Source organism: Notamacropus eugenii, chromosome 2 (genome assembly GCF_028372415.1).
Source record: "Notamacropus eugenii isolate mMacEug1 chromosome 2, mMacEug1.pri_v2, whole genome shotgun sequence".
Lineage (NCBI taxonomy): Eukaryota > Metazoa > Chordata > Mammalia > Diprotodontia > Macropodidae > Notamacropus > Notamacropus eugenii.
Window position 1 is genome coordinate 376010860 of NC_092873.1, and position 23471 is coordinate 376034330.

The window sequence follows — 23471 nt, forward strand, 5'->3', positions numbered from 1 at the left end:
CAATCCCCAGTTTCTGAAAAAATATAACAAAGCCTTGGCAAAAACTTTCAGACACCCCAGCCAGCTCTTTCCTCCCAGAGAGTCCCAGAATTATACATCTGCACTTGCTAACTGCCTCCTATGTCCTGGCAATGGGTGAGAAGCCTGAGTGGGCTACAAAGCAAATACTTATCATTGAAATGGGAAAAGAGCTTCAAGTTCAAATTAACCTCCGAGCAAACTTCTACCTACTTATACTTCAAACACAGGAATCTGACGTAGGACAATTTGGTTAATGTTTAAGATTAAAGACCTTCAAGGGAGAATAATACCTCATTTCAAAGTACAACTCACTCTCAGATTTGTATCTGATTCCATTTTTTTAAGCAAATACCTAAGTTTAAGTCCCATCACACACATGCACACACACACGCACACGCACACACATGCTATGTCACCAGAGACAAGCATCACTGCAGGAAGTTTCTACACTCAAAGTTACCCCACACTGATAAAATCAAAGGTCCAAATCCTCCCAAAAAGGAGAGAGAAGCTATAAAAAACAGTGTTCCCAATAGTTTCAAGGGAAACATCTGGGACTGGGAAACATATAAGCTACTCTTTCACCTACCTAAGGACAAAATATAGCAAATGCTCCATGCTCTAGAGTGGTGCTAGTTTAAATAATTCTTACATAAGTAACTCACCTGCATTTGCTTTAAGATCTTCAGGTGTAACCATGACAACAAATCGTATTGCACGTTCATTTCGAAACATCTCATAAGACCACCTACGGATAGATCTCATGCATTTCACTGCAGCAATGCCATTGTTGGCAATGAGAACCTGACAAAAGTGAAGATATGGGAATGGAGGGGAAAAAAGCAGAAATAAAGTCAATGATGGAAAAGAAGATAAGGAAAAAAATCCACATATATTTGTCGTTCTCTGAGCAAATTATGGTTACAACCAGAAATTCTTAGTACTGATCATCAGTCAATCAGCTTAGAAGCCATCTCCCACAAGGTCTGGCAGATGTCATTTAAAAATGTTAGTAAAGTAGTTATTGTAATGTAACTAAATCCTTCTTCCTTAATTTCCTGGAGGGATAAGTAGGTGTTGTTAGTTCTTCTACCAATGGCTTTTCTAAAGAAAAAAGCGCTAACCTTATAGAGGTGATACACTGTTAAAAAAGAAATGAGGCTGAAGTCTTTATGAAGCCCCTTCTACGTGCTAAGGTATTGTGCTAAATTCTGGGGATACAAAGAAAGGCAAAAACAATCCCTGCCCTCAAGAAGCTCACAGTCTTATGAAAGGAAGCAACATGCAAAGTATAAACAAACTAGATATTAACAGGATAAATTGGAGATAATCTCAAAGATGTGTTATAGAATGTTTTCTACTGATGAAGGCATAGAATTACCTACACTCTACCAACAACCAGCAACTCTCTCTAAGATAATCAATTCAGTACCCCAGAATCGGGAGTGTGCCTCAGGGGAAAGAGCCAAAGGAACACAGTACCAAAATGTACAACATGAAAAGGCAGACTTTTCTTTAAGTACAAATCTTTTACCTCTTAACTTCTCCCCTAGAAATCAGGTCCTATGTGTTTATGAAGAAAGCAGCAGGACGAGGGAAGCAAAACCTTTTAGGAGGATAATTAGAAGGACTGAGTAACAGAATACCTGCTTTACTCTTCTGAGGATCTGTAAGCTATTTCTGATATCTAAAAGCTATCTCATCATCAAAGCCATTCTTCAAGTTCTCTCTGATATGACCTAGATAAAGGTGGCAAGAAGTTATTCTTACCACATTTCTGAAATGCCTTTATCACATGCAGGATATTTACCAAACCTCCTAATGATCTGGGGAAACATAAATCACAGTAGACGCAAACCTTCTGTGCTTTCTACTTGTGCTGCTTTCACCAACATTTTTTTAGAAAGAGAGAATCTGGAAGATTCTTAGCTCCACATCCAAACTATACTACAGTGGTGAGAACCCATGGGCTACAGGCCTGTTCAGCTTATCCTTCAGAGCCTTGACCATCCCCACCCCTGTGAAACCATAAGATCTTCTCAAAAGAAATAACATGCTCACCCTTTCATCTTTCATTAACTGAAGTAAAGTATTCACAGCTAGATATTCACTCCTAAAAATGGAGTAATTATCAGATAGGATACTATGGTAAAGATGTGTAAATCCTATAGCGTACCATAATTTCTCAGAAAAAATCCTGACATTATAAGCATTTCCAGAATTTACCAGGCCCTAGACAACAGGGCCCTGAATTTCATTCATTTAGGAGAAAAAAAGCTAAAGTCAACAATATTCACATGAACCTTACAACTTACCTTCTCAATCACTTTATTTCCTCCAAAACGAGTAACAAACTCTGCTGGAGAAGCAACAGTGAAATCTCTCTGGGAGTCTATCTTCTTTCGGTCTCTGCCTTGCTTTACTAGGTGTAGGCCGGACATGCTGGACCTATAAGAGGAGAGAAACCATAACAATCTATAGAAAGAATTTTATCATCAAGACTATTTCCCTGGTAGACCTGTTCTTCTTTGCAGGATCCTTTCTTGCAAGTTCACAGTTCATTTAGCACCTCTTAGAGGCAAGAAAATTTCCTCTCAAAAATATAAAACATTTTCTTAATACCAAGGAATCTGCTATGGTTCACATAAAGGCTCTATGGAAAAGCAATACTATTGTAAGAAAATGGATAAATCTGTGAGTAGGAATCAAATGGAGGTAATAAAAAATACAATCAGTTAAGGTTTAGAACTGAAAAAGATGTTAGAAATCATCTGATCCAACTCCATTTTATAGATAAGAAGAATGAAGCTAAGATAAATTAATGCATTGCACTAAATCATGCATCTAAATTAGTGAGTCTCCTAATAGCCGGGTCTGGTGTTATTCCTACTACTCTATATTCCACAACTACTTCTTTGTAATATTTTAGGCACTTTAGTTGTAGGTTGAAGGCCTACAAATAGGGGTCAGTTCCCAGGGTTTTTTTTTGTTGATGTTGTTGTTTTTGAAGGAGAAAGGGACGGCATAATAGTTTGAGATTAGTATTAATTCTGGATGTGAGAAGAATGGCAAGGGAAACCTGTACAGAAGTCATTAAAGGTGAACTGGGGGAAAGAGGGTATAAAATTTGCATAGCTGCTTTAGGGATTACTGCTGGGGGGGCGGGCAGGAGATAAAATCACTGCAACAGAAACACAAAAGTAGTACAGTAAGGCTCAAAAGGTGGGGGGAGAAGAAAGGAAGAACTCCATTCAGTTTTCAAGGGTGGAACTCTTTCACATAGCTCACATGATAAACTAGAACCTAAAGAAAGGCAAGGAGGATAATGTGGGACCTCAGGTTAATGCCCTATGTGTACTGGTTGAGAAAAGGGGAGATTTTTAGCCTAGAGAAAAAGAAGACTGAAGAGGGGGCATAATAGCTACCTCCGAAGTTGAAGGGCTGTAATATGGAAGAAAATGACTTGTTCTTGAATCCCAAAGGCGTTAACACATTTTGTCTAGACAGTACGAAAAAAACTCATCAACATTGGAGCTGTCCAAAAGGGAGAATGGACTATGTGGGAAGATAGTGGAGTTTTCCCTCTCACTGGAAGTCTTCAAATAAAAATGAGATAATCATTTACTGGTTAAGTTTAGAGAGATTCTTACTTAGGTACAGGTTAGACCAGATGGTCTCTAAGGTCCTTTCCTATCTAAGATTCTTGGAAAATCATATATCTAGGTCCTTATAAGTATGACTAAATTATAAATACCAGTGTTGAAAGTCAGCCAACAGGACAGAAAGCTGCTTTCCCTAAGCCAACTGCTGCTCAACCCTAGAGAAAATACTTTGTAGCTCCAATAGTCAATTTACATACCAGTTCATCAGTTAGTTTCCTATCACTTCAGCAGAAAATGTAAGATTAACTATGCAGAATGAGATACATTTTGAGGCACAGTTCATATGGGAATTTTTTTTTTTTGCTTAGCTCTGCATATTTATTATAGGAGTTTTGCTTTTCTACTTTCAGTGGAGAGAAGAGGTAGGAGGGAGAAAAAATGATTGTTTTTTTAAAGAAATATATAATTACAAATTAAAAAGAAAACAGCCAAATGAACAAGCTGTTTCACTGGATGCCTAACAGGAGAATTCAAATATAACACCATACAAGAGGGTTCTACAGAATTTCTAACATCCTTTTCAGCACTAACATTCTACGACTTTAAAACACAGAAAGTAGTGTGGTACCACGGAAAGAGTACCAGAAAAATAGGACATGGGTTCAAGTCCTGACTCCACTACTTCCTACTTGTGTGACTTAGGCATATCACTTAACCTCATTCTGACTTTCAACTGTGTCATTTGTAAATTGAGGGGTACACTAGATGATCTCTGACATCCCTCCCAATTCTAAATCTATAACTCTATAAATTCAATAATTGGGAGGAAAAAAAATAAACTTAAAACCCAAAGTAGCTTTCTACTCTATCACCAACTTCAATGCCAAGTTCCTTCCAAAACCAAAAGGATGTTTCTAAACTACATAAAGGGATGTGGGTAGCTTCTTTGCTGTCAGTTCTTAAATAAGATTGTTTCTTGTTCCTGGTTCTGGTTTCAAGTTTATATCTGTGTCATCATATCCCTTTCGGAATATAAGTCCTTTCTCTAAATGAACCTTTTATATGTACATTCCAAAATAATCATAAAATTGATTTTTTTCCTAGGCTATAAGGCAATGTCTACTATACCAGAAACATTTAGATCACAGAATATTAAACTTGGAAGAGATGTTAGAGAACACATATTCCAAACCTTTCATTTTATAAAGAAGAAAAAATGAGACCCAGACAGGGGAAAAGATTTGTCCAAATTCACAGGATTATTTAATAGAAGGCCTAAACCAGAACCCACGTCTTCTGACTTCGATAAGAGATCCTTTTTTCCATTACACTACAATGCCTTTCCACATTAAATATTTATACACTACAAAGAGAATGAATGTTCTCCACTTTCCTCTCCCAGCATCTGCATACAGCCAGTTCAGTCACTTAAGATTATTTTCTAAAAGACATTAAGGAAAGACTCTTCCTCTGCCCAACAATTTCCTTCTACCAACCTCTTAATCTATGTAAAATCTTATAAATTCAAGGATCAGCATTAACTTTAGGAAGATAACAATGAAAAACTTTTGCTGGCCTGGGATCAGTGTCTAAGCCTGAAAACCTGCCCAGGAATGGCTATATATTCTGTGCCGGCTCAGTACAAAACCCTCTCACCAACAAGCTCCAACCTATAGATTAACATTTTTAAGCCTTGTACTCTACCTAAATTATTCCCACTCCCACCTCACTCCCACCCACCCTGCCCCCATTCATTCTGTGAATAAAGAAATGAAAACAGGCAGAACAGCAGAGCCAAACTAGAGCCTGGATTTCTTGACTCCCAATTCAAGTTCTCTTTCTACATCTTCCAAATTGCTCCAAAAGCAATTAATAGTTTGTATTACACCTTACTGTTCACAAAAAGCTTTGCAGGCATACAAGTGAATAAGCATCTACAGCAGGAGGACAGATTTGGGTCAGAGAATAAAAAGAACTTTCAAGCAGTGATCGATCAATCTGTACAAAACACTGAGAAGCTATGAAAGAATGCAGACTTTCACTGACTGGGGATCTTCTCTAGAAGGCTCTTCCATGAAGTTCCTCCATTTCTCATTTTTTCTTCCTATCTTTCTCTATTTCTCCTCCATCTCCACCCCTTTCTCTGTATCTTATAACTTCTAGCTTCCTCTCCCCACCCCTCCCCTTCATCCCTCTTGAATTTATCTTTTTCATGTTCTATCACCTCCCTGATCACAAATTTTCAGTGGCTGCTAGACCTATACTCCAAAGAGGTCAATGACAAAAAAGAAAGCCATATATACATGACCATATTTATAGCAGCCTTTTTTGTGATGGCAAAGAAGTAAAAACAAAGCAGATGCCCATCAACTGGGGAGTGGCTAAACAAAGTATGGTACATAAATATAATATAACATTACTGTGCAGTAAGAAATGACAAATATGACATAGAGATATGCATGAAAAGGCTTTGAGCAGCTAATGCAAGGTGAAATAAATAAGCAGAATCAGGAAAAAAATATACACAACTACAATAATGTAAATGGAAAGAACAATTAAAAAAATGAATGCTGCAAAATTATAATTGATTAAGCTTTGGTCCCAAAGATGAGATATGACAAGACACATTCCCGGGCTTTTTTTTACTGAGATGGGAGACCACAGACATGAAACATTGCATACATCAGGTCTTTTTTTGATATTTTGATTTGCTATGCAACAGCTTTTTTTTTTCCCCTTCATTTTTCTTTTTTATTACATGGTATGACTCTCTGGAAGGGGAAGGGAAAGAGAGAATAGGAAATGAAGACATAAAAATAAAAGATAACAATAAAAAAACTTCTAATTTTTTTAAGTGACACTATACAAAGTAAAAGAGAAACTCCTTAGCATAACACAATGTAAATCCACAATACTCCCCCACCTCCCTTCATACATTTATGTTCAAGCCTAAATAGAAGCCGAGCTATTCCTTAATCTCAACATGTCATCTCCCATATCCATGTAATCGGAGAGGCTACCCTCCCATCACCTCTGACATGAGGCTCAGCTCAGGTGACAATACCGCCTAACCTCTTGCACACTAAAAGGATTCTTTCTTCCCCTCCTTAAATTTCCTCAGAGCACTCTGTCTGGATCTCTCCTTTGCCCCATCGTACTTTACATTATACTTCATGTGACATATAAATTCCCCTCCCCCTTCAATAAACTCTTTGAAGCCAATCTCTTTCATTTTTCATCTTTTTGTCCTCAAAATATAGTACAGCATGTTAACTCATTTATTCACCACAACAACTCCCTTAGGTAGGAGTAGAATTAACACTTCCCTTTTAGAAAGAAGAAAGATGAAGCCCGGAAAGGAAGCAATTTTTGTCCAAAGTGACATAGAGTTAATAAATGGCAAGATCAAGACTTAAACGTATGTTTCCTGATTCCAGTGTTCAACAGCCAAGTTCAGGGCTCTTTCTACACTGAAGGTCAGTACCAGGGATATGTAACTTCTACTCTAAGAGGTGAGAAAAGCAACTTCCATACAACCTGATTTATTTTTCTTTTAGTATCATTTCTTTTAAGTCGTGTACCTATGGGCTAATGCCAGTCCACATGAATAGTAAGAAGCTCTCTATGCTACTTATTCTTTGCTCCCAACTAGATCATGGCCTTCTTAGTTCACTTGAAAGCTCTGGAGAGAGACTGGAGAAAAAAAGTGGGAGGGGCATATCACTAAGAGATTAAGATCCTTGGGTATGGAAACATGGATATGGCAATCATTCCTTTAGCAGCATTCAAAGCTTAAAGCTCCAACATTCTGGCACTGACTCACATGGAAATTTTTTCTGAATCCACACTTCATGAATCACAGCATCTGAGAGTCTGTAGCATGACTTTCCAAACAAAAAGCAGAACAAATCAAATTCTAACCTTCCCTCTCCCATCATACACCTTGGTCTTTTCAGAAACACAAGGATCCATAACTGAAACGCAACACCATGGCTAATGTAGATTCTGATATCATAATACAAGATATAATTAAATTTCTTTGTATTGTCAGCATGTACTAACACGGGTGATTATTCAAGTCTGTAGGACTAGAGGATGGGATACTGAGAGAAAGATGAGTAAAAGCTTATAGGAAGACAAGTTTCTCTAAGTAGAGTGGGACCTTAGATAAATTAATGAGATGTTATGAATTTCTACTACCTTGCAGAACTAGTTTAGCATACCACATACTATCATGCCAAAAACCTGTTAGGCATAACTCCCTTGTGACCTAGAACAAGACACGTAGCCCCTCTGGGCCTAATTTTCCTCTTCTATGAAATGAACAGTAGAACCAGGTGACTTCAGAAGTCCTTCTCAACTCTAACTCTATGAATGCCACAGCATGCAGATCACACACATAGCTGCTGGTAAGAGCTTGACATGAGACAAAGCTACCCTGCTCTGCTCCACTTACTGCATGAAGACTTCACCAATTCAGGCTGCTGCTTCCATGTCTGTAAAATAAGGGACTAAACTAAATGATCTCTAAAGTCCCTGTCATCTTGAAATCCCATAAAATCACATGATATTCAAGACACCCAAGATACTCAGTGGGGACCTGGCTAACAAAGCAGCACTATCACAAGGACACCACAGCAGCACAGCAGTTCCCAAGGGCACATCTTTTCCTCTGCACATGGCAGGTTCTCATCAAGAGGAATGAGGAGAAGAGCAATCAGAACAAACCACCTGCAATGTAAAACACATCAAGAGCAACTATTCAAAACAAGACATACTCTGTTCTTCCTGCTGAAGACTAAAGTGGGGCAGCTAGGTGGTGCAGTGGATAGAGCACCAGTGCAGGGGTCAGGAGGACCTGAGTTCAAATCTCACCTCAGACACTTGACACTCACTAGCTGTGGGACCTTGGGAAAGTCACTTAACCCCAACTGCCTCATCCTGGGTCATCTCCAGAAATTCTGATGAATATCTAGTCACTGGATTCAGATGGCTCTGAAGAAGAAGTGAGGCTAGTGACCTGCACAGCCCTCCCTCACTCAAAACAAAGTCAAGTGCAAGTCATGTCATCATTTTTCCGATGGCGTGGTCTTCTTCAGCTGTGAGGGACAAACACACAAAAGGCTTTTTTTATACACATTCTCACAACTCAAAATCTACATGTCTACTAATGTACCTCCTTATAAAAAGTAAATAACGGCTTCCTGCAGTCAGCTAGAGTTATTTACACCATATTCATTCCTCTACAATTCACATAAACGCCAAAATTATTTTTGCCACACTAGTGACTATTTACTTATGCCTCCTCAGCTCTGGAGGAATGAGTGTCAAGAATTAAATAATATTAAATAATGAAAGCTGGAATTTATATTAAAATGCATATAAAACTTATTTGATTCTCACCACAACCCTATTTAGAAGGTTTGACAGATATTATTACACTGTAGGGAGCAGTTGAGGACCACAACAATTCCATGAGTTTATGATGGCTGGATAAGCCCACTCCATTGTGCAAATGGAGCAAAGGTTGTTGGTTCAGCCCGCCAGGATCTCATACAATAGCCCCAAGGCTTTCGGGTCTTAGGTAAATATCTTAATATTTGACAAACATCCTGAGGTAGTCACTGGGACATGCATTTGTTAATGAAAGAGGATTGATGAAAGTAATCACAGCACGAGCTTGCCACGAGTATGGAACTTGCGGCTGCACAGCACATAAAGCTTGTACTTGCTAATAATAAATGGAGCTTGTAACATCTCTGTCTCCTGCCTCATCACTGCATGCCTGAGATCAAGACTTCAGTAGGCTGTAGCAACTTTTTATTTTAGAAATCAGGAAACTGAGATGCAGAGAAGTTAGGTTATATAGCTTGTAAGCATGAGAGGCAAAATTCAAATCCAGTCATCTCCTAACTCCAAGTTCAGTGCTCTTTCCATTATACCATAGTAATCAAAAGATTTTCAGTTTTCAGAGACCTAGCAAAAAGGGCAAATACAAAATACAAAGTGGTTGGATCCTTAAAGCAACAAGTGACAAAAGCCACACAACATTTAGAAGTAGCTTCATATATTTAATAAATAGCTAATAACATTTCTAGGGAAGAAACTGGCAAGGGCTGTGGATTTGTAATGTTAAGACTTACATTCAAATCCCAGCCCTGCTATTCGGCATGTTTATAAATACACATATGTATACACACATTTACACATGCACACATACAAATATATACCGCTTGTGTACAAACACACATATATGATGGAGAACATCACTTTATGGGTCACTTTCATTATGGAAGTTGATCCAAATGATATCTGAGGTCCCTTTCTGCTCTAAATCCTATGAAATAATATGACTACTCTTAAGGATCAATGGTCTACTGGCTTATTGGATACCTTAGCACTTTTCCAATGGGGACAGACACAGCAGTACTATACTAAGTATCAATGGAATTACTTTTTATCTCCTCTGTATAAGCAGTTTCACCTTAGACATGAGTATAAGAGTTCAGACAAAAATAAACAGACATATAACAGTTATTTTAGTCAATAGCCAAAACTATGCTACCATTTTCTCAGACAGTACATGTTTAATGCACTAGAAAAATTCACCATGGCATATGACAAGAGAGGAAGGAAAGGGGGGGGAGGGAAGGAGGAAAAAAAGCAAGGAAAGGGAGGAAAGAAGAAAATAAGCATTTATTATGTACCTACAATGTACCAGGTACTGTGTTAAGCATTTTACAAATATCTCATTTGATCACCTGTGAGAGAGGTGCTTCATTCATCTTCCACCTCCATCCCAGCAACCAGTAACAAATTCTTGTTCATTCTCCTTCCACAATTCCTCTTGAATCCATCCCTTCCTTCAAAATGATACCAATCCAGGTCAAGCCCTTATTCTTGCCTGGACTATTAGGAGACTCTCCTAATAGGCCAGTATCTACAGCTCTCCTCTACAGTGTTTCCAGTTCCTAAGTTATACTTCTGTTTATGTCACTCCCATGCTCCAAAACCTTCAGCAGTTTCTCACTATTCCTCAATATTACATTAAAAAACCCACTCCAGTCCATCCTCCACTGAGCTGCCAAAGTGATCTTCCTAAAGCACAGATATGACCAGGTTATCCTTCCCCACCCTGCCTCCAGTCAATAAATTCCACTGGCTTCCTATCACGATCACCCTCAAGATCAAATATCAAATCCTCTGTTTGGCATTAAAGCCCTTTATAATCTGTCTATTCCCCCTTTTCCAGTCAGTCCTCTTACACTTTACTCACCCCCCCACACTCTATGACACTGGCCTCCTCTCTGACATTCTTCCTCTACTCTGGACATTTTTACTTCCTCTCCCTACACTTGAAATTCCCTCACTCAATCAATAAGCATTTATCGAACAGCTACTATGTGCAAGGCACTCTGCTAAGCATCAGGGATACAAAGAAAAGCAAAAGAAAGTCCCTGATCTCAAGAAGTTCACAGTCTAACGGGGAAGACAACTTGCAAGCAACTCTTTCTGACTCCTGACTGCCTTGGCTTTCTTCAAGTACAAGCTAAAATTCCAACTTCCACAAGAATCCTTTGCATGTGGGTGGTTGCTGTACAATCCACTTAATGCTAGTGCCTTTCTCTTGCTAATTATCTCCAATTTCTCCTACAGCTTGTTTTGTACAGTTTTTGGCATGCTGTCTCCCTATTAGACTGTGCGCTCTGTGAGGACAAGAAGACTTGCCTTTCTTTCTCTCCCTAGCACTTAGCACAGCACCTGGGACACAATAAGAACTCCTTGAGTGTTCGCAAATTGACTGAGCTCCCACAATCTAATCTCAATTTGCCTTCCTGGTCTTGTCTGCCTCTCTATTTAATATAATACAATTGTCCCTTAATGATAACAATATTTGACATTTACATGGCATTTTGTGGCTTACAAAGTGTTTTATACACATTATCTCATTTGAACCTGACAACCTTGAGAAAAGTATGATCGACATGATAATCACTATTTTGTAGAGGAGGACACTGAAGTATATGAAGGCTAAGTGTGTTGCCCATGACCATAAACCAGTAATAAAAATAACATTTTGAGCCTCAGTGACTAGAAACTGTGAGAGTCTCTTGACTCTCTTGAGTGTTCAAAACCAGGAAGGTCTTTCTTAATACAAGTCTTTCCACTAAACCACAAAGCCTCTCAGAAAAATGAGACAGGTGGTCTGAAAGCAAGTTTTAGAACTGGAGTCAATGATCCTTATCTATTGGAAGAGGGGACAAAATCACAGAGAAAACTGGGCTATGTCAACTTCTAGGTCCTCCTTCTGGAAAGGATGTACCTACAAGAGTTTCAGCTAACTGGCACCAACCTGAGTTCCAAAGTAAAAATAAAGAAATCTCTAAAACACAGGAGTTCAGGCACAGAAAGCTCCATAGCATGTCACTACCAACTGTCACAGCCATCTTTCCAGAGCTCCAGACACCCAGTTTAAAAGGCTGCAGCAACTGCACAAAGCCATCACCACAAAGTACAGCAGCAATCCATATACAACTGTAAGCCACTGGTGTCCCTTCCTCATAAAAGGACTACCTCACGGATACATTCAAAAGAAGACTTGTGTCCTGCAAAAACAACCAAATCCAGTGAGCACCACTTTGTGCCACAAAGCCAGCTCTGGAAGCTATGGCTTTACTTTCTATACTACTGCAATGCTAAACATATTAATAGATCCTTGTCTCAAATCCATACATATTCTAGGGAAAAATAGTTTTTCTAGAAAGTCAAGAGCAGATTCTCTGGACGTATTTGTCTATTTTTAAGCTATATTTTGTCCTAAATAGGATTCATACTCTCCATCAAGTCAGTGGATTCAAGAACTAATTAAATCTATCCCCAGTTCAGAGATCAGCCATCATTAGCCAAAAATCTCTTTTTTTTTTCAAGTGTGCCACTCATACCCCACCCCCCCCAAAGATGCAACTGAGATCTTACCTTTGGAGCATGTGATACCTCATTTCTTTATTTTCCTCTGCAGAATTCTCCATAACAATCTAGCAAAGGGCTTGCAGATTTTTCTTCAGATTTCTGCCTTGTAAACACAAGCTGCAGCTCCTCCTCCCTCCTGTTAGACCTGCTTAAAACCCAGCAGGACAGAGATCATGCATGCCCTGCCTTCCTCCTGGGTCCTCTGCTGGACAGACTGAAGTAACAATACTTGTAGACTGCTTCAAACAACAGCTTTTATGGCTTTGTCCCTTATTCTGGTATTTCCTCACCTCTTTCCCGTGAGTGTATTTCCCCAAATATTTGACTCACAAGAGTTAGTCGACTTCCCAGAGGGGCTGATAGGGAAGGGAGAAAATACGAAAGATTATGTAACTAGAAAGCAGGGTTGAGAGCTCTGTTCTTGCTGCAACAGACATGTCTCAGCAGCGGTCACTCTCTCCTAACAGCCACCAGAACAAACCTCCACAACCTTCCCTGGCTGCCAAGAGCACATGACAGGCATGGATCCAGGGAGAGAAACAAGAAAGGCAAAGTTTAAAAGGGCAGGAACCACTCAGAGCAAATAAGAGCATCCAGGAACCCATAGAAAGATAATTAAGCATTAAGCAGGTAAAGTTAGAGGAAAAAAAGGACTCTCAAAGTCCATGGAAAACTAGAACACTAGGTCAGAGATAACAAAGGCCCATTCAAAGACTACATAACTTTGAACAAGACAAACAACTGCTAAACCAGGGCATGTTCCACTGATGTAGGGGGACAAACACCCCCAGGAGAGTTTTTTAAATAACAACTGTCATAAGCTAAGACCCTGTGGGCAGAAACACTGAAGCCAGTAAAAATGAATGTGAAGTAGTTGCAATAGATGGTGCTGCAGGAGCAATTTAGATGAGGAAAAGAAACCCCAGGGACATATTTCAGAGGAACAGACCCAAACTAGTTTAAACAGGGAAGAAGAATCTTGTCTGGAAATACAGCTGGAATAGGCACGTGGATATCTAGATGGAATAAGGTTATATGCATATAAAACCAAGTGAACACACTCTGACAGGCTCCTTTCAGGAGGCAGACAAAAGCACAAATCCATAGTTAAGTGAGAAAGGAAGAAACCCTGCCCTAAAAAGAAATCATTTATCTGTCAAATGTCAAACAGAAGCTTCAAAGAGGCAGCGCCACCTAGTGTCAGAAAAGAAACACAAAGGGCCTGGCCAACCACTGACTTGGAAAACACCCGCCCAGGGCTAGGCCATTATTTGCTAGTCACCGACACTAGCCAATTCAGCAGAGGTAACATTGCCATTCCATTCCTTCCCCGGGTACCATCAGGCTGCTCAGAAAAACCATCTATCAAGAACACTTAAAAATGCAGTTTTTTGCTAATCAGATACCAATACTCTAAGATATGCCAGGTCTGCAACAGACATGAGGTACAAATGAGACCACAATTAGACAAAGATCATCATTTTAGGTTAAAAAAAGACCTAGTCTTGACCACCCCTCCATGATCATCAGTCATAAGCAAAGAAGGAGGTCCCTGGCTTTTCATGCTACTTCTATCAGCCACTTTGCAACAGTCATTCAACAAATTTAATAAACATGTATTATGTGCAAGGCACTGTGCTTAGACACTGAGGATGATTAAAAAGACAGCATGTCACAGAGCTTGATAAGTGTGGTCTGTCAGTCAAATGTCCTTCCTCCCTACATATATCTCAGAAGAACCAGTCTGGCAAGTAAGGGAAGTCTGCCTACAATCCAGTCAGTCTCCACCTCAAGTCTCTCTACTCTCTACTGCTTAGGCTGCCAAGAATACAGTATGAGGGCTTTTGTGGCCACAGAACCAGCAATAGTCTGATTTCTTTCTCTCTCTCTCTTACATGCATGCACACACACACACACACACACACACACACATATCCCCAAGGTAAACAGTTTGTATTAAAATCACTCACTGTCTTTGTTACAGTGAGTCCAACATCCTGGAAGCCAATGAACGACTGATTGCAGAATAAAAGCAGGTCATTTCGCACATCAGGGAATGTACTCATGAATACACACACACACAGACACACACACACACACACACACACACAGACACACACACACACACAGACAGACAGACACACACAGACAGACAGACACACACACACACACACACACACACACACACACACACACAACAGCATTCCTCTTGCCCTCCCTCCTTTTAAAAATATGCTTATTCAAAGGCAAAGGCAAAAGAACAGCCCTGTCTACCACGAATCCCAAACACAAAACTGAGGTCTCTCCTCATTTGCAACTGCTTCCTAAATTCTCATCTGTGATGACAGGATACAGGAAAGACAGCCCCACAGTGAAGTCTCCTAGTTCACAGGTACCCTATCCTCATCCACGATGAACATATGGGCAAATACATACCTGACACAAATTCCAGTTAGGAGCCCACACTGTTTCCAGCATTGTAACATGCCAAAAGCACCAAAGATGACGTAGCAGTTTATCCCAAAGACAGTGATGCATTAGCTGGTTTGGTTGCAATGCAGTCTGAGATATACTGCAGCACATACACACACACACACACACACACACACACACACACACATTTTTCTTGTACATTAGGCCTTTTACAAGCAGGAATGAAACTTGGCTCAGACATGTACCTCTTGCAATGGCTCCCTTAAATCCACAAAATTTCAGGAGGAAACTAAGCATAAAAACAGAAACAAGGTCCATTCAGCAGCTTTTGGCTATCTTGTTCATCAGTCACACCACAACATACAGAGACAGAACGATGGGTACAAAACCAAACTGAAACAAACTAGACCAAAACTCAGTCTCATCTTCCCTACCTATAAAACAGAATATAATGTACTACCAACCTTTCAATGGATGTAACACTTGGTCAAAGACTCAAATGTAAGATGCTTACATACAATCCACTGGAATAAAAATTACTTCCTGTCAGAAAGCCAGTTATTATAGTTCATTGTTCCACTGCTTAATTACTTAAATTTAACTCATCCAAAGGCATTGAATACATTCCTTTGTATCGCAGTTACATATTAATTACTAAAAAAGTACAACAAAAGATGTTGTTTCTGTCAGAATAAGAGAGTTTTGCAACTATTATGAGATTTTAATATATCAGGGGTAGGGGGGAGCAAAAGGGTGCTAAGGAACTATAGACTTTTCTAGACTAGTTTAAGTTGCATTTTGAGTCTTGACCTTCAGATAAAAGGCGCTGGAATGGACAAGAGAGGGAATACCAAAGTTCATGCAAATCAAAGATCTGTTGGAGGTAGCTTTAAGGGATGATATCGCATTCCAGAAGGAATCAGACAATGAACTTCAACCTCTTGACGTGCAGTTCCTAACCTCTAGGCCTGTTCCAAGCCCAGGGCGCAGACAGCAAGTTTTCTGCCATCCAATCACTCTCCCTTGTCAACAGCATTTGGCCATCAGCTCCTGTCCAGCTCAGCACCTTGCTCCTTTGAATATTTCTTATTTTGTCTCATTTTCTATCCCTCTTTCAAACTGTTAACCTATCTATATCCAATGGTTCCTTTCCTGCTTTCCACAAACATGCCCACATCTCTCTCATTCTCAAAAACAAAAAACAAAAAAACTTCAACATGACTAATGTGACAATGTGTTTAATAAGAATGTGTAGAACCCATATAAGATTGCATGCCATCTCGGGGAGGGAGAGAAAATTTTAAACTTAAGGAAGTGATTGTTGAAAACTGAAAACAAATAAATTTAAAAAAAAAAAAAAACACCTTCATTCACCCCATTATGCTGCCCCACAAGCTATCATCCTACATCTCTCCTTCCCTTTCACAGCCAAACTCTTAGAAAAAAGCAATCTACACTCATTGTCTCCTCCAGTCTATCCTTCCCACTCACTTCTCAAACACTTTACAATAAAGTTTCCAAACACACCACTCAAATGAAACTGCTCTCCACGGTCACCATCATCTCTTAATTGATCAATATAAATTCTTTTTTCTCAATCATCATCCTTCTTGACCCCTCTGGAGCATTTGACACTGGAGCATCTGGCCACCTCCTTCTCCTATATACACTTTTATTCTTAGATTTTTATACTGCTACTACTAATAACTAACATTTATATAATGCTTACCATGTGCCACGCACTATGCTAAGTACTTTACAATTACAATCTCATTCGATCCTGCTACTATCCCCATTTTAGAGATGAGGAGACTAGGGCTAAGTGACTAGGATCACACAGTTCATAAATGTCTGAGAATGGATTTGAACTGAAGGTCTTCCTGCTTCCAGACTCAGCACACTATACACAGTGCCACCTCACTGTCATCTTCATGAATGTTCGCTCCTGATCCTGCTGTGATATGACCATCTCAATCTCCTTTGTTCTTCTTAGAATTCCAAGCTTCTTCCAAAGCTCGGCTCAAATGCTTTCTCCTACAAAAAGCCCTTCCTGATCCTGATCCCCATTTCTGACATGCTAGTGCCTCCCAAAAAAAGTTATAGAGTATCATATATTTTACATATATAATGGGCAACTTGAAGACTGTTAATTGCAGAGCAGATGGTAACCTATATTTGCAGAGGAACTTTCTTCCTCATCAGGTATTTTCTACACCAATCCACAGTTATGTTCCAAAATACACACATACACACGCATGCATTATACAAGTATATGTGCTTATGTACATATACACATACACACACACATATATATGTACTTATATATGTACGTGTCATTTCCAGAATGGGATGCAACTTCTTTATGAGCAGATCGTTTCATTTTTGTCTTTGTATCCTCAGCCCCTAAAACAGTGCCTAACCATGGTGGATACTTAATAAATGTTTGTTGATTATCTTTTTTGCTGACTCATCATCCACATCCCCTCCACCGTGAGCAAGCACAGCCCAGGACTCTGTCCTTACTCACTTTCTACAGTGCCTCTCAATGATCTCAATAGGTTCCATGGGTTCAGATATCATGTCTAGGTAGACAAATATCCAATCTACAAGCAGCCCTCATATCTCTCCAGTTCTGCATCACCAACTCCCTGCCATACAATCTCAACCTGAATTGGGACTGAAATGAGCGTTCAGAAAATATATAACCAAAAAAAATTATCTTTCCTCCTCCTTTGAATTTCCTTTTATCTTTCAAGGTCATCAACATCCTCCTAATTGCCAAGGTTGGTTCAGAACCTCATAGTCATGCCTAATGCTTCTTTCTGTCTTGCCTTTTTATCAAACCACTTGCCAAATCTTCTCAGTTCTATCTTCACAACATTTTATTTGGTTTCATTTGGCTTCCACACTAGTTCATGCCTTCATCATCTCTTTCAGAGACTGCTTTAATAGCTCCCAAAATAGTCTCCTTGCTTCAAGTATCTACCCTCCAGTTGCTCAAAAAACTTCAGTAACTCCTCATCTACTGCTTGCAGAACCAAATGCAAATTCTTCTGTTTGGATTTCAAACTCTTCACACTGTCTCCAATCTTTCATTCTGATGTAATTTCACCTTACTCCCTCTCAACTCCACTTCTCTTCTATGTTTTAGAAAAACTGACATACTTGCTGTTCCCCATACACAATAATCCATCTCCCACCTCTGAATCTGTGAACAGGTTTTCTGCTACCTGGAATGCCCTCAGTCCTTATCTTCATTTCTTGGAAGCACTATCTCCTCTCAAGGCTCAGCCCCCACAGAGGGCTTTTCTAAATTCCCCCCACTGTTAGTGCTCCAATACCACAAACTATTTAGCTTTTTTTCATTTACCTATTTGTGTCTGTTTCTTCCCCAAATAGAATGTAAGCTTCTTGAGAATAAAGCCTGATTTTGTATTTTTGTATACAAAATTTCTGATTTTGTATCCTAAATACCTAGCACAGTATCTGGCATCTAGCAGGCATTTAATAAAACCATGTTAAATTTAACTGAATAAAGGCCAAAGGGAAGCTCCCAAGGGATGTCCCAAGAAGGATCTTCACAGGACCTCCCTTAAAGGACAGTGAAAGAAAGGTCTAAGTCTAAAAGGATAAAAAAGAATGGATCAGTTATCAGAAGAGTACATGGGATACCCAAAATTGGTTAACTCTAGGGGACAGAGGGGCAAGAAGTAGAGCTGACCTAAAAATGCAAAATATTCAACAAGCAAAACTTGAGAAATTTAGGTTTATGCATCATGTTAACTTTTATGTTTCTTCCTGGTTGTGGCAAAGTAAGGGATATAATAATTAAAGAGACAAGTCCATGAAATTAGTCAGATATATTATAGTTGACAACTAATAACTGATTCCTTAACAAAAGTGAACCATCACTTTGGACTACACATATCTAAAAAGTAGGAGAGGGAAAATTTATAAGAACCACATGATATACTACAATAGCATTGCACTGAGAGTTGAGAGAACTGGGTTCCGTCACAACTACACAATTAACCTGCTATGACACTAGGCAAATTATATCATTACTGTGCCTCATATTTGTCATCTGTTAACCAAGGAAGCTGAACTAAAAGATCTCTAAGTTCTTAAGAGGTCATATCCTAATTAGAACACACAATTTTACTACAACAAACTGCTACCTACATGAAAGAAGTTCCACTAGAAGCATACACTAGCTGTCCTTGAATTGGCTGATCCAATGGCACAGCTTAAAATTGCTGCACAGAAAGAAAAGATGGTCAGAAAGTCAAAAGAGGAAGAAAATCCTGCCCTCAGTAAAAGAACAAGTTCCAGTACTTAATAAGTACCTAAGAAAAAGAACAAATCAGCCACAGTAAGAACTAAGAGGTTGGAGAAATGTAAGAGGAGGGGAAAATTAAGTTCCAAAAGATAGACAAAAGTATTCAGACCCTCAGGCAAAACTCAAAAGTGCTAAGAAAACCAAACCATGAGAGAAAAATATTTCCAAATGTCCATATCCTAGGAAACCAGAATAGATCATGTACCCCAAATCAAAACTAGCTTTCTCCACATTCAGGTCTTAAGGGTTCTTAAAAATGAAGGTGAGAGGCATAGCCAAGGTAGTGGATAAGGGAAAGCCAACCAACTGAACTCTCCTAACATTCTCCTCCAAACAACATTAAAATAATACTTAAAATCAAATTTTGAAGCAGCAGAGCTAACAAAACGTCAGGGTGAGATATTTTTCTAGCCTAAGAAAACTTAAGAGACAGGAAAGGGAAGTCTGTAACACCAGTAGGGAGGTATGATAAAGGTATGTCCAGAGGACAAGGAATTGGCAATAGCAGCAACAGCTTCAGAAGTTCTCAGCCCACACACAGCAAGAGGGTCGTCCAATTGCTCACCAAAGAGATTTCAACAGACCCTTTGCTGGCACTGGGTACGACTGGTGCTGCCTGGCAGCTCTACTGCCCATGTGCAGTTCCAAGTTGCAGCTAAAGAGTAGAGAAGAGCAGTGGTAGTTGGTCACAAGGGAGACAGCGCCCTTCTCACAGGACCAGAGCAGAGCACTAGCACGCAGCTGCAAGGAAACAGGGTCCCTTACTTGGTAAGGACCAGAGGGCAGACCAAAAAGGCAGTGATCATACTCTTCCCAGGATTACACCATCATGGAAGCACCAAGAGCTTGCAAGACCCCGACAGAACTAGTTCTAAAAAGAGCAATACAGAAAGGCCTAAAGCTTTGAACAGTGCAGAATCAAACTTTAACATAAAGGTCAGAGTAATGAAATAGTAAACATCAAAAAAAAAAAATTTTGGCCATAAAAATCTACTATGATGGCAGGGAAGGCCAAGACACAAAACCAAAATAAGACAACAAAGTGAAAATAGCTACCCCCACCCCTCCAAAAAAAGCCTCTAAGAAATAGTAATTGAAAGAATCCAGTGATGACATCCTGAAAATGATCCCAAAATGAAAACTCCAAGGAATATTGAAGCCAGATTCCAGAATTATCAGGTAAAAGAGAAAATAAAGCTAGAAAGAAACAATCCAATATCAATATCAAGAAGCCACAGTCAGGAGTACACATGACTTAGTATCTTTTACATTAAAGGATCTGAGATCTTAGAATATAATATTCCAGAGGGCAAAGGAGCTTGGATTACAATCGAGAATCAACTACCTGGCAAAACTGAGCATAATCTTTCAGGGGAAAAGGCAGACATTCAATGAAATAGAGAACTTTAATTCATATTTGTTCATAATAATTTAATTTCACCAAATTCCAGATGAAAAGACCAGAGGTGAACAGAAAATATGGCTTTCAAATACAAGACTCAAGAAAAACATAAAAAAGTAAACAAGAAAGGAAAAAAATGTTATTCAATAAGGTTAAACTGTTTACATCCCTACATGGGAAAATGAAACTTGTAACTCTTGCAAACTGTATCTCTTTTAGGGGACTTAGAAAGGGTATATATAGATAAGAGGATACCAGCATAAGTTGACTTTGATGCGTTGATGTAAAAAGAAAAATTAAAGGGTAAAAAGAATGATTGCACTGGGAGAATAGGAAAGGGGGAGACAGAATAAATTATATCACATAAAGAAGCGCAAAAGACCTATTACAATAACGGGAAGGGGGTGGTGGTGAACATCGTTCGAACCTTATTCTCATGAGATTTGGCTCAAAGGAGTAACATACACACTCAGTTGGGTAGAGAAATTTATCTAGCCCTATGGGGAAGTAAGAGGGGAAAGGGGAAAGAAGAAGGGGTGGGAGGTAGATAGGAGGGAATAAGGAAGGCCAGAAGTAGGAGGAGGAGAAGGAAAGAAAAATGGTAGACAGATAGAAGGAAGGGCAGATTCAAAAAGGTGATGGTCAGAAGCAAATTAGGAGCTATTTCCCTAGCTGTGTGCCAATAAATCTGACAATCTAAGTAAAATGGATGAGTATTTACAAAAATAATAAGTTGCCCAGATTAACAGAAGAGGAAAGAAAATACTTACATAATCCCATGTTAGAAAAAGAAATTGAACAAACCATCAGTGAACTCCCTAAGCAAAAATCTCCAGGGCCAAATGGATTTACAAGTGATTTCTACAAAACATTTAAAGAACAATTAATTCCAATCCTATGTAAACTATTTGGAAAAACAGATGAAGGAGTTCTACCAAATTCATTTTATGATAAAAATATAGTACAGATACCTGAACTAGGAAGGGTCAAAATAGATAAAGAAAATTATAGACCAATTTCCCTAATGAATACTGTTGCAAAAAATTTAAATAAAATATTAGTCAAGAGATTACACAATTTATCAAGAGGATAATATACTATGATCAGATTGAATTTATACCAGAAATGCAGGGCTGCTTCAATATTAGGAGAACTATCAGCAAAACTGACTATATCAACAAGAAAACTAACAGAAATTACATGATTATCTCAATGGGAGCAGGAAAAAGCTTCTGACAAACTACAGCACCCATCCCTATTAAAAGAGAGTACAAGAATAAACAGTTTTCCTTAAAATGTTAAGCAGTATCTATCTAAAACCATCAGCAAGCATTATATGTAATGGGGATCAGTGCTTCTTTAATTGTGGGTCATGATGACCCACAGCTTAAGAAGCACTGAAGAGGTCAGGAGTGGGAAAAGTTTAAGAAGCCCTGAGGGGGATAAGCTGGAAGTTTTCCCAATAAGATGAGGGGTGAAACAAAAATGCCCATTATCACCATTATTATTCAGTATTGTGCTAGCAATGTTAGCTTTAGCAATAAGAAAAGAAAAAGAAATTGAAGGAATTAGAATAGGCAGTGAAGAAATAAAACTATCACTCTTTGCAGATGATATGATGTTATATTTAGAGAATCAACTAAAAAACTACTTGAAATAATTAATAACTTTAGCAAACATGCAGGATATAAAATAAACCCACATAAATGATCAGCATTTCTACATATTACCAAAAATTCCCAGCAGCAAGAGATAGAAAGAGAAATTCAATTTAAAATAACTGTAGACAATATAAAATATTTGACAGTCTACCTGCCAAGATAAACTCTGGAACTATATAAACACAATTAAAAACACTTTTCACACAAACAAAGTCAAATCTAAACCATTAGAAAAATATCAACTGTTCATGGGCAGGCCAAGCTAATAAAAATGGCAATTCTGCCAAAATTAATTTACTTATTCAGTGCCATACAAAACTACCAAAAAATCATATGATAGAGCTAGAATAATAAAATTTATCTGTAAGAACAAAAGGTCAAGAATATTATGTGAATTAATGAAAAAGAAAAAATACAAAGGAAGGTGGAATAGATGGACAAGATCTAAAACTACAATATAAAGCAGCAATCATCAAAACTATTGGGTACCAAGAAATTGAGCAACGGATCTATGGAATAGGCTACGTACAGTCAAAGTAAAAAATGACTATAGCATTCAACTGATAAACCCAATAGCATCTGGGATAAGAACTCACTATTTGACAAAAACTGCTGGGAAAACTAGAAAACAGTAGGGCCAACTTCTCACACTGTATGCCAAATAAAGTCAAAATGGGTACAAGATTTAGACATAAGGGGTGATACCATAAGCAAATTAGGAAAGTAAGGAATAGTTGACCTCTTAGATCTATGGAGAATGGAAGAATTTATGATCAAACAAGAAATAGAGAACATTATGAAATGCAAAATGGATATTTTGATTACATTAAACAGTTTCTGCACAAAGCCAATACAATCAAAATTTGAAGGACAAACCTGGGAAACAATTTTTATAGCCAGTATTTCTGCAACATACACAGAGGGGCCCCTGCTATCAGAAGTTCTTAGATCTATATTTATAAAAGCAAAAGCAACTTTTGAGGGTCAACAATCACTTTAATTGCATTCAACATACAGGGACCAACAGACAGGCTTCCAGCTGT

At 38.7% G+C, this 23471-nt stretch overlaps 1 protein-coding gene across 7 annotated transcripts in view; it reads right to left on the reverse strand.

The window, feature by feature from the left end:
• ACACA (acetyl-CoA carboxylase alpha) overlaps window positions 1–23471 on the reverse strand; it is a 268158-nt gene that overhangs the window by 205714 nt on the left and 38973 nt on the right. For 6 of the 7 annotated variants that reach the window (XM_072646950.1, XM_072646948.1, XM_072646949.1 and 3 more), the window contains 2 exons: window positions 2337–2469; window positions 687–825 (listed from right to left, as the gene is read on the reverse strand). In XM_072646950.1, the coding sequence (XP_072503051.1) occupies window positions 687–825; window positions 2337–2469 (272 nt within the window). Of the gene's footprint in view, window positions 1–686; window positions 826–2336; window positions 2470–12599; window positions 13083–23471 lie in introns of those variants that run through there. The other variant, XM_072646951.1, reaches the window with a different exon arrangement.